Source organism: Gadus chalcogrammus, chromosome 14 (genome assembly GCF_026213295.1).
Source record: "Gadus chalcogrammus isolate NIFS_2021 chromosome 14, NIFS_Gcha_1.0, whole genome shotgun sequence".
In the NCBI taxonomy this organism is placed as follows: domain Eukaryota; kingdom Metazoa; phylum Chordata; class Actinopteri; order Gadiformes; family Gadidae; genus Gadus; species Gadus chalcogrammus.
In genome coordinates, this window is record NC_079425.1 from 24,908,570 (window position 1) to 24,921,069 (window position 12,500).

General features: G+C 45.1%; 1 protein-coding gene across 1 annotated transcript; it reads right to left on the reverse strand.

Moving 5' to 3' along the window:
- Positions 1-2,439: 2,439 nt before the first annotated feature.
- irx3a (iroquois homeobox 3a) lies at positions 2,440-7,162 on the reverse strand. The gene is made up of 2 exons (XM_056608622.1): positions 6,677-7,162; positions 2,440-6,115 (listed from the first exon to the last, which is right to left on the reverse strand). The coding sequence occupies exons 1-2, from the start codon at positions 6,896-6,898 to the stop codon at positions 5,066-5,068; spliced, it is 1,272 nt and encodes a 423-aa protein (XP_056464597.1). The 5' UTR covers positions 6,899-7,162; the 3' UTR covers positions 2,440-5,065.
- Positions 7,163-12,500: the final 5,338 nt, after the last annotated feature.

Here is a 12,500-nt window from a genome sequence, read left to right on the forward strand (position 1 = left end):
ACGCGGTTCGTGGACGGATAGGGGCCCGCGTCCTTGTGTGTGTTTGTGTGTGTGTGTCCATTTGCGTGTGTGTGTGCATGTGCGCGTTCATGTGCATGTGTGTGTGCGTGTCCGTGTCCATGTGCGTGTTCGTGCGTGCGTGCGAGTGTGTGTGTTTCCATGCGCGTGCATTTGTATGTGCGCGTGTGCGAGTGTGTGTGTATGCGCGTGTGTGTTTGTGTGTGCACGGGGATGAGCCTTGGCAGGCTAGTGGGTGGGGTAGTGGGCACCGGCCCACAGTTGCTCATAAAAGGATTACCCCGCTGCACAAAGACAGTGGCCGCCTCAAAGCTCCACTATAGGGCCACAAAGGAGGGGACATTTGTCTGTCCCGCTGGCTATGGGGGTGGTGGAGGAGGTGCTGGAGGTGGTGGGGGTGGTGGAGGAGGTGGTGGAGGAGGTGGGAGTGAAGGGTTGTAGGGGATGGGTGGTGGAGGTTGTGGGGCAAGAAGTTGTGGGGTTAAAGATTTGGAGGAGGTGGATGGGGTATCGATAGTGATGGTGTTGGTAGTATTGGATTTGGATGGTGGTGCTAGGGTATCAGTAGTGGTGGTGGTCGTTTCAGTGATGGTGCTGGAAGTAGTAGTGGGGGTAGTGGTGGTGCTAAGGTATCAGTAGTTTTAGTGGTGGTGACGTGTCAGTGGGGGTGTCAGTGATGGTGGTGGTGGTGTCAGTGATGGTGGTGGTGGTGCTGTTTGGGTATCAGTGTTGGTTGTGGTGGCGTTGCTTGTGTTTGTGTTGCTGGGGGGCTGCAGCGTCAGAAAGGGGAGGGGTTGGCGAATGGTGGAGGAGTTGAAAGCACAAGACGTGACCCTCCTTTATGTGGATCCTCCTCCTTTTTCACTGAGCACCACCGAACCCCCCCCCCCCCCTCCGCCCCTTCACCCCGACCCCCGACCCCCCCCCCCCTCCCCTTCCTCTCCGTCCACGGTGCCTCCAGTGTTTATTTGCGGCTTGGATTCTGCCCATTCAGGCAGGCATCTGATGGCTCCATCGGCCCCTCCAGCTGCCCGCGGCCGCCCCTCTGCCGGCCAATCAATGGCCGTTCCAAAAGACACGTTGGATACCCTTTTAATGATTCCATCCGCGGCGACATTCCCCCTGTCGGCAGCCGGGTGGAGGGGCTGCTTCGCCGACGCCCGTGCGGTGGTGCACAGGGCTGTCGAGCGGTCTTGATAGGGGAAGCTAACAGCGGGGGGTTGGGGGGGGGCAACGCGCCCTCGGGACAACACCAGCGATGTGATTAGTGGGGAGAGTAAAACGCCATTTATGTGGACGGGCGTCAAAAGGAATTGTGTTCCCCGGTCCCCATTAACGCCGCGGTGAAAAGGGAAATAATTGTTTATAATTATGATGATATAAATCGCACAGTATATATCTGTCTTAATGTCCCTGGAGAGGGACCGTATGACTTGTTTTATAGCTGCTGGTGTTTGACACTAAACCTTAAGAAACAGTATTACCACACATAGCCTAACTCACGCACACGCACACACACACACACACACACACACACACACACACACACACACACACACACACACACACACACACACACACACACACACACACACACACACACACACACACACACACACACACACACACACACACACACACACACACACATGCGCGCACGCACACACGGTTAATAAAAACCTGTGCCACAGCAGCAGGACATGCCCTACAAGGCCCTGTGGATTCAACTCCAGCCTATGCCTTAGACATAAGAAATGGTGTCATTGTTGATTACTCACTACTCATTAGTGAGCCATCTCATCTCAGCAGCCAGTCGGTGTGAAGCTCCGAGCTGCTCCGATGTTAGTTACCGTAATACATTCCGTTTGCTTTTTGCAGAACTGAGCAGGTTGAACACGTATGGCGACATGAGCGGCATGCGTGAAGGGCGCGATTTCCACGGCTGCCCTTCGTTCACTTTAACCCGCATCGCTATTTCAACCAGATGTAATGTTTTGTCAACATTATTCCGAATATTAACGTTGAAAAATGTATGCAGCGTCGCGATTGAGAAAATAACCTGTAGCATTGCGATGCATTGATCGCAGAAAGGACATAAATAGGTAGTAGGCCTGATGCAGGTTAGTGTGACACTAGCGTTACACTATTCGGCCTACTTTCATCACCAATCTGTGTTGAAAACACACGTGAGGAATTAATGCGTCAATCATGACCACAACATGCCCTACAGTAAAAACAAAAATAATCCCAAAAGTTGGCCTACCAAATAAGGGGAAAGTCATTTCTGATCGAATAAAGGGGGGGGGGGGGGCAAGTAGGCCTATTCACTGATCAGCTGTCAATACAATAACACCGAGTGAAGATGCAGGTCAGTTGAAAACTTTCAACAATAAGTCAAGGACTTAATTAATCATAAGGACAAGCATCGTATCCTGTTCGTTCTGTTGTTATTTTCCCGATAATCAAATAAGGATTCAAAAACGAATTAATGAAACAGAAGTAACGGGTGACAATAGTGAACACCTTTTTAGAGCCCATTATATTTCAGCCTGTCAAATTTCTGCTGAAATATTTAATTATTTGCATTTAATAAAAATGAGTTTCGTATTTACCAACAATGCAAAACAGAATATGCTTCAATTGTCTACTTAACTTATTTAGATTAATCCCTGTTCAAAAGATTTCTATAAACATTCGGGTAGGCTACTTGTATAGAAAGTAGGCCTACAGCTATTTAAAAAATATTTTACTTGCCATCAGAGGTGCACTGATTAATATTTTGTATTTTCTATGTAATTATAACAATTTAATTTCAGTTTTTGCAATTGCTATTTTACCAAACATTACAGTTTCCCATCTGTGCGTGTGTGAAACGTATCTTAAAGCATGTTTAAATTTGCAGGATGTATTATTACATTTACAAGGCTAAATTGTATCATCGAAATGTGCTTTATGTGTTCTTTATATTCAGAATAGTGCGGACTCGACGAGGCCCGGCCTCTTAACGAGCACTGCACAGCATGGCCGGCTGGACTCGACTGTAGAGGGAGCTGCAGCACCAGATTTACATACACCTCTGATCAGAACTGTTCAAAGTGATCCTTTCAGGGATACACAAACTAAATGTTTTTTTTAAACAAACGAATGGCCGAACTGTATTTGTTTATGCAGGGAAACAGACGTTAAACCGAGTTGACACCACTGCGTTTCATTGCCCATTTTAGGCCTACATCGTATAAGAGCACGTTGCAGAGCAAGACTGAACCACTGTACCGTTGCCAGACCACGCACCACTGGATTTCCGATAGTAGGCTACTTTCATTTACTATAAATATTACAAAAAGTCAAATTTTAGCCGCAGAGAAGTGTGTTTAAAACGCGCCGTCCTAATACACAATTAGGCGTCGTCATGGCACTGCGCTGTTGCACTTTTAATTATTTAAATTATAAAACAACACCTTCAATCCCGATCGGAATAGCCTGGAAATGTGCCTGAACATTTTGCCACGTTGGACTCTGTAGCGTGTAGAGCTAATCTCTGATTCCACAACAGCAACAGCCTGAAAAAGCCCCACCGCGCGACACATTTATCATGCCAATGCTGAATAAATCACGTCATTAAATGAGAAATACTTCGGCCAAAGGTAAACCAGTTCTTTAAAGTTGCAGCTGTTCATTTATTAGCCAAAATATAGACTTTCTTGTACAATTTGGTTCACAAGTATGTACATTTTCTTAACTTTATATACAAAACATTAACATCAAATCCTCACAGAACTTACAAAAAATAAGAAGAAAAAAAAGAAAAGAAAACGCACAGACTACAGGTTTTTACATTATTACATTAGCAGTTTTACACAGGACATGCTTACAATGTAATTATACAGAGATGTAGTATTCTTATTTAACATTCCATACAAAAGATTTAAATGAAAACTAAGAGGAGAAAGCCTAGGGGAGAACGCCTCTGAACTCATGGTTCACAGGCCCAAAACAATTTAGTTGGCCTGTCCTATAAAACAACTATTAGTAACTTCATGAAGAGCCTAAACAGAACGTGATATAAAAGTGACGATTGCTTTCCAAAAACAAGCCTTGGTGATTGTGTGGTGGATTTGAATTTTGCTCATTTGCATGAGCATATATGTAAATAGCAGAGGCCCTGGACGAAGCCCATAACAAGGATGCAAGTCGCGTCTTCAAGCGCAGAAAAAAAAACAACTAAATTAACTGCATGTCGAATTTCACAAATATAAATATGATATGGTATTTAAAAAGGATAATTTCCCAGTGGCAGCCTCTTATCGTCGTTTGAACTGGGGCTGCAATTGTTTTTTTGATAGCCATTTTAATTATCTGCTTTGAAGGCACATGATCTCTCTGAAATAATGGTACTTAAACATCCTTGAAAAAGCATTAATTTAAATATATATTAAGGAAATCCAATACGGATGCAGAGAGTTTGGTTTAAAAAGAAAAGTTGGTGTGAGAGATCAAGCCTTTTGAATATAGGCTACATGCGCCTCGGCCTTCAGTAACAAAAAGAGAATAAAAACAATAATGGAGGCAACCATCGAAACATGTGAGGATTTGACTGCCTATGTACAGCCTTTCAGAAGGCGCTCAGCACTCGGTTCCAAAACTATTATTTGATTCGCTCAATTCAAATCATTCACACACCTTTAGTATTTTCTATCACGTGGGTATTACATTGGATACACACTAAAACACACACGCACAAGCACACGCACAAACACACACACACACACACACACACACACACACACACACACACACACACACACACACACACACACACACACACACACACACACACACACACACACACACACACACACACGCACACACACACACAAACACACACTCGTATGCTCCCTGTTTGGCCTCGAACATATGTCTGTGTTCACCGGTGAATAGTAGTAGGCTAATAAAGAGGTCAAAAAAAGGGTTTGAAATAATAATAAAATTAATAATAATAATAGCAACGGATAGGCGCACCGGAGATATGGTGACATGCTGCGGAGTCTCAGTGTCGGGGACATGTACCTGTGCCTGTGGTTTCTGAGCTATGGTTCTTGTCTTCTGTTTGCCTGCTGTACAGGGCGAGGCCGTTGGCCTGGTTCGCCAGTCCGAGGTAATGGTTTGAGTTCAGTAACGCCAACTGGTGGGCTGAGAAAGCTCGGTTCGTCCAGTTCTGGATTTTCCCAACAGGACAAGAAATTAGTCTGTGCGGAGTGAGGAGAGTCTGAGCGGACGGGCCATGCACCGAGCTGCCGTTCATCTGAGGAGATTTGCGCGGATTGTCAGGGGCTGTAGCAGTTTCTGCCAAAGACCAGATTTTGGGTTTCTGGGTCGGGGCATTGGCGCTGTTCTCTGAGGGCGGGGAGTTGACGGACGCCGGGTTAACTTTCAGCGGTTCCCCACTGGGCTCCGACGCTTTAATTTCAAAAGTGTGATGGTGATGATGGTGGTTGTGCAAGTGCTCGCCCCTTTCCACGTGGATCTCTTTGCCCTCTTTCCCCACGGCTTTAATGAACCTCGGGTCGGGCCCTGGTAAATCCTCATAGCCGTCAGAAATTTCAGAGTCACTCCTGCCGTCTAATTTATTATCGGAGTTCAGATCGTCCTGGTCGTCCAAATCGTCCTTATTCTCGATATTCTCCGTGTCGATGTTCTCCAGATCGATCTCCTCCTCGTCCTCCCGCTTGTCCCCTTCGTCTCCTTCATGGTCGCTGTTGTAAACATTCCCCTCCTCATCCGTGCGGCTCCTGGGGGTCCAGGTCATCTTGTTCTCTTTCTTTAGCCTCCTCCTGGCGTTGGCGAACCAGGTGGAAACCTGCGTGAGGGTCATCTTGGTGATGATGGCCAGCATGATCTTCTCGCCCTTGGTGGGGTAGGGGTTCTTGCGGTGCTCGCTGAGCCAGGCCTTCAGGGTACTCGTACTCTCCCGGGTCGCGTTCTTTGGTCTCGACGGGTCGCCAAACTGGTACTGGCCGTAGGGGTAGAAAGCTGGATGGTGGTGGGCGAACCCTGGGTGTTGGACGCCCGGGCTGTCCTTCAGCTCGTACTGAGCACCCTGGAAGACAAAGAGACAGCACCAACAAGGTGTTTAGTGGAAGGTAAACAGAGACTCGCTTGTGCTGCACGACAAATGTTTTTCTGGTTATTCATTGGAATAAAAAATACCGCAGCTGTATTTTAGATGCTTTAATACCATTCTGATACTTAAAATGTTTCCATTTTGGATAATTAGTTCCCTTTTTGGTGCATTACGCGCAGGATTATTTCGGATGTATTTCGCTTGGTGTGGGGACGCATTAGGCCTACCGAATCCAATAGTTTACCAAAGCTTAACCAACTCTATCCAGGCTCCCCTCTACCGAGAGAGCCCCGTTTCTACTTTACCCCTACTCATTACGTCACGTTCAGTTGTCCAGAATAAGTTTCGGTCGCTTTTGAGCGGACTTCTGAGTCCCCTGTAAACATTCACGGAGAATATCTAAAAGCAAACTTCCCTCGATCGCCATCTGTAAGAGTTCCTCCCTTGGTACAGCCTTTTTCTAAAACTTGCTCTATGGACATTGACGCGTCTACTTGTCTACACTACTAGGTAGGGAAACAATAAAAAAAAACTCACCAATTGATTGAAAATGGATATTTCGTTGGAGTAGGGCAGAAACGCTCCATAGCCCTGCGCGGCGGCGGCGAAAGGCGATCCGTACATAGTGGACAGGACGTTGGACAGAGCTCCGGACGGGCTGAGCTCCGTCCCGGCCCGGGCACCGCCACCGCCGATCCCCTGGCGCTCCGGCGGGTATATCGGGCGGATGTACTGATATCCCAGCTGCGGGAAAGACATGGTGGTAGAAAAAAGTCTGCTACAATCACACGGTGAAGCGTTGGGTCGCCGAGGTATCCACTTTACGCGCACCAAAGTCGAAGGGAAGTCTATATCTCCTCGGAAAACAGCCCAGTGTAAACGATCCGATGCCGCTCGCCACCTTCTCTTCCCTATTGATCTGGACGGACTAAGGTCAGGTCCTTACAGATTGCTTTAGATTATTGGGACTCGTTGCTCAGATTGACATTTCTAGTCGTTTTGAAGCCCCTCCTATTTCTCAAATCTTACCCCCTCGCATACACACTCCCTCGCTATTCTACGTCTCTCGCTCGCTCCCCCCCTCCTTCTCTCTCTCTCTCTCTCTCTCTCTCTCTCTCTCTCTCTCTCTCTCTCTCTCTCTCTCTCTCTCTCTCTCTCTCTCTCTCTCTCTCTCTCTCTCTCTCTCTCTCTCTCTCTCTCTCTCTCTCTCTTTCTCACCCCCTCCGACTCCCTCTCCCTCTCTCGTCTGAATAAGTGCACTGACGTTGCAAGCTCTTATTTGAATGGGTCTCAAATCTCATTTTATGGCTCGCCAATCATTTCATTTGTTATTTGTTCGCTCCAGCCCTACCCCCTTTTTAGTGCTAATTCACAATTTGTGGTCGTTTGCAAAAATAGTAAATATTTCAGCGGTTGTTGACTGATTAAATTCGCAGGAGCTTTTGCTTCGCTTTGCTCCTTTTTTTTTGGTGTGTGTGGAATCGCTCAACGACGACCTAGTGAAGTTGTCTTTGTGGAATAAACTTGGAGAGTATAACCTCCATGGCCCGAGTTAGAGAAACACCGGTGAGGAGTCCATCGGTTAGGCGCAAGCTGTGTCTTCTTACACCACTTGAGGTGTTACAGGCTCCTCGTGCAGCAAGCGAATCGGAGTCAATTCATTCTTTAATTTGGAACATCAAACGGTGCGCATGTAGCCACTTGACATCAAAGACAGATCCGAGGAAAGGCGAAAAGCCCCGCGATAAGCGCGTGCATGTAAAGTACCGACAATGACCGCGATAACAATTAAGAATTAAAAGGACCGGAGCAGACCAGCTCGTTTGGGTATTCGGGGAAAGCACGACAAGAGAGGAGCACAAGTGACAACTTAAAAAAACAAACACAAAAAGGTAAATAAATAGAAAATAATTATTATATATTTTTTAATATACCAATAATACTTTAATCATTAAAGCAAAATAGTCATAATAATTATACTACTACTATTAATAATAATATAGTGATAATGATCATAATATTCATATTATTCATAATAATACAAACAGCTCTATCAACAGTTAAATCAATCAAACAACACATTTTTTTATTTTATTGCACGAGTTTATCCTACGGCTTAACTCCAGGAAAACAGATTGGGCCACCTTTAAGAAGTCTATTCGATGCGCATGTTTTCTCCCGATGTTCCTTGTAAATAAGGCGGATTAAAAATAAAGCAAGGCCGTCTGAATTGAAATTCCATGAATCAATATCTAAAACTGTGTAAAATACATTGGCAATCGCATTACAACCAAAATCCTTCCATCATTTGTTTGGTTAATCGTTTGCAAAACAAGTCGGGGCTGGAATGATTGAAGGCACACAATTTATTTGAATATGGTCGAAGTCTTAATGCCATGTTGTAGGTGAGATGAAATGTCATGCTCCCTACTTTAGTTTGGAAGATGTGTTTCGGTTTCCGAGAAGGCGCTTGTATAAACCTCTAATCTTCTTCTGAAGCAGATAGTTATCTTTGTCTATGAAGTATAATAGCAGCTATAATTTCTATCGTATACAGAGCCATAAGGCCACGCTTTGTCTCTGTAAAACTTTGTCCTGATTCTGTCTATTCTACTGGCGTTGTGACATACAACCGAACGAGGATTATGAAGATATTAATTACAGCGGATTTCTGATGCCATCCATCCAGTATGGTAATCGCTACATTACAGTCATTAGGAAACACACGCACCCACGCACACGTAGACGTGCACACACGCAAACGCTGCACGCGTGCACGCTTGCACACACACACACACACACACACACACACACACACACACACACACACACACACACACACACACACACGAACACGCACACACACACACACACACGCACGCACGCACGCACGCACGCACGCACGCACACACACACACACACACACACACACACACACACACACACACACACACACACACACACACACACACACACACACACACAGATACTATATGTAGGCCAATATATTGATTAAATAGCAGAATAAAATTAAATCACAACATAAATGTGATTATGGAATATATGTTAAAACAACCTACTTAATTTTCAAAATTTAACACGTTTTGAAAAACACTCACGCCCCATGCAAGCGCGCCCACGCACACACACACACACACACACACACACACACACACACACACACACACACACACACACACACACACACACACACACACACACACACACACACACACACACACACAAACACACACACACACACACACACACAAACACACACGCACACGCATGTTTGACGAGGGTTGAATTAAACAACGCTGTTTTGAAACAACAAACAGAAAGAAAACACCAACACGACACTAAGGGTTGAACCGAGGGCGAGAATAAATCTGAGGAGTCAAGTGAGGTGTCTCCTCTTGTCCGCTCAGCAGCGCTCCGACTCGGGGATGGACACGTGTCTCGTCCCGGGACGTGTCGGGGGCCGAGGGCGGCCTCAGATTTATTGCCTCAATCAAACACGCATGCTCCAACGTAGCACTTTCACACTGACCCGGGAGACGGACAGAGCCATAAAGGCATTAAGACAGCTCCCCTCTGTACTGTAGGGAGGCTTCAGTCCGCAGTCCTCCACTACCGTCAGCACAGCCACACACACAGGCTAGGCGACATGAGGGCGCACACACGGACGCATCAATTACCCCCCCCCCCCACAAACACACACACACACACACACACACACACACACACACACACACACACACACACACACACACACACACACACACACACACACACACACACACACACACACACACACACACACACACACACACACACACATAGGCCTACATTACCTATAATAATTCTAATTATTAATAATAATTAGTATAATATTATTATTAATAGCCTATCATTATCAACCAACAATTGAGTGGCTATTATCATTTGCTTATTATTATTATCGGTATAATCATTAAACAATAATGCATGAGGAAAAAAGTCTAACTTGCCACCTCCAACACTACTGTGATATCTCCTATAGCAACACTAATGGATGACTTAAGTTGTGTATTGAGGATTCCTCGACGGTGGGCCTATCACATAGGCCTCGATGACACAGTTCCTCGTCCTCGTTCATTCTCATTCACACGGCCCAACGCCTCCGTTCACCAGTGACACCAGTGACACCTCGCAGATATCGAAGTGATGCAGTGGAAATAGGCACGATCAAAGGCTTCAAACAGAGGCACTCCACAATACACATTTGGACATTTTCCAGTGCAGCAGGCGGCTGAAATGGAAGCGAGTAACCCTTATGATCACGAAATAAACGTTCATACTGATCCCAGATCGGATCTGTTTTTTGGGGAAAAAAAGGATATTTGGAAACGCGTCCACCCATAACCAGCTCCACACAGATCCACCTCCACCGTTACTTGGATATTTGTACCAAATGTGTGTGTGTGTGTGTGTGTGTGTGTGTGTGTGTGTGTGTGTGTGTGTGTGTGTGTGTGTGTGTGTGTGTGTGTGTGTGTGTGTGTGTGTGTGTGTGTGTGTGTGTGTGTGTGTGTGTGTGTGTGTTTAGGTGTTTCAACAACAAACGTGGTTGAAAAGTAATTTGACGTGCTGTACTTATAATTATAATCTCCAGAATGCTTTGTAAATTACAAAAGTTGGCCCATTGTTTAAAACTCAGGAATTTCCCCAGAGTTACCACATGTACAATTAATGGATAAAGGCCAACATAACTTCAAAATGTTTTAGTGAGGTCACATATCAGAAGGATATAAATGACCTTTTACTAGATTTTGATGTAAACGGCCAGTGTAAACAATGATTTAAATTGCTTTAATATGAAGCTATGGGACAGAGGCTAGTCTTCGCCATGTTGAAGATAGGTGGAATTAATTATCTTAATCAAACCATTTTTAATATGTTCACAGCTAAGTGGTTGAGCACACTAAAACTATGTGCAAACTAAATGATCTTCCAGAATACTTTTTCAAACTCCGTCACTTAACTAAAGGGACAATAAATCTGGCGGTATTAAAGAACAGCACGGATTAATCCAATAAATGAAATAGTTTCTTGAATTAATTGTTCATCGCACGAGAAGCAAGTGTTCTTTGAAAATACATTCAAAGTTTAATTTTTAACTGTTGGGTTTAATTCAGACAGTATGATTCTAATTACATTACGCCAACCCATCATGCATATTAAATAGATAGGCCCAACTTCGATTTGCATTAGTGGCAAAGAAAACCATTTTGAAGCTGTCCCTGGTGCTTACATCATTTGGAAACAAATTAATAGTCAATGGACTGCAACTTATTAAACTGTGTAAGGCCCGCAGATCAAAGAGTGAATTGACACATTACTGTACAACCTTAACCTGAACCTAAAACACATAAAAGGACACTTGTTTATTCAATAATTGTCGATTTTTATCAAAGTATAGGTTGATATGGCATCATTTGAGTGACTGGGCGGTCTTAAATAAGCGTACAGCCTGTTTGTTTTTCCTGTTTGCTATAATTTAAACTGGTGACGCACGACGCGGAGCAGTAGAAATTGACGCGAGGTTTTTCACACTCAATTTGAGTGTGTCTCTGCACTCATCCAGCAATAGTCAATTTCTTCCAAACAGACCCGTCGTCCATAACGCAACGCAGGCAAACACAGACCCTCAAATCAATTGCATCCTCGCGGCTCGTCGTCATGGCTCTAATAATATCTCGCTGTGGAATGGACGTATCATCCATATTCTCCTCCTTCATCGTGAAACCCAAGCTGCGGTCAGGAATGTTGGCCTTATGAGATCAAATTCATTGGAAAGACTCTTTTTTGAATATATATATATATTTTTTGTTTATCATACAACACATCTTGACGTCATGCTTAAAATGGGCACATCACCTCCAGTCCTGAGTCGCACAATCTGGACAGAAGTTATTTAATACAAGCCTCCATTGCCATTTTGCACTCCCTTGCCTTTTCTTTTGCAGTCTGTCTGACTCCAGTCTTAACACTCACACGTCCACGTGTGAATTTAATTATGACTATTCCGACCTCTTTAGTGAATACACTCGTGCTCGCCCATTACAGCGGAGCAGACAAAACCCTCCACCCCGCTCCACGGGAGGCTTTCTGAGGCTCTGGTGCACCGCGACACCGCGACACCAAGGGGCGAGCCTCCCTCCCTGCCTGCCCGCTGCTCTTCATCTCTCTGTATCACTAACACAAGGCATTGATTTTACGGTGAAGTCACTTTGTAAGGGGAATGAGTAAGTCGGGCCCCGCTATCACTGTATTACACGGGTAGGGCCCGCGTAACAAGATGAACATTGATTCAGCATTACGG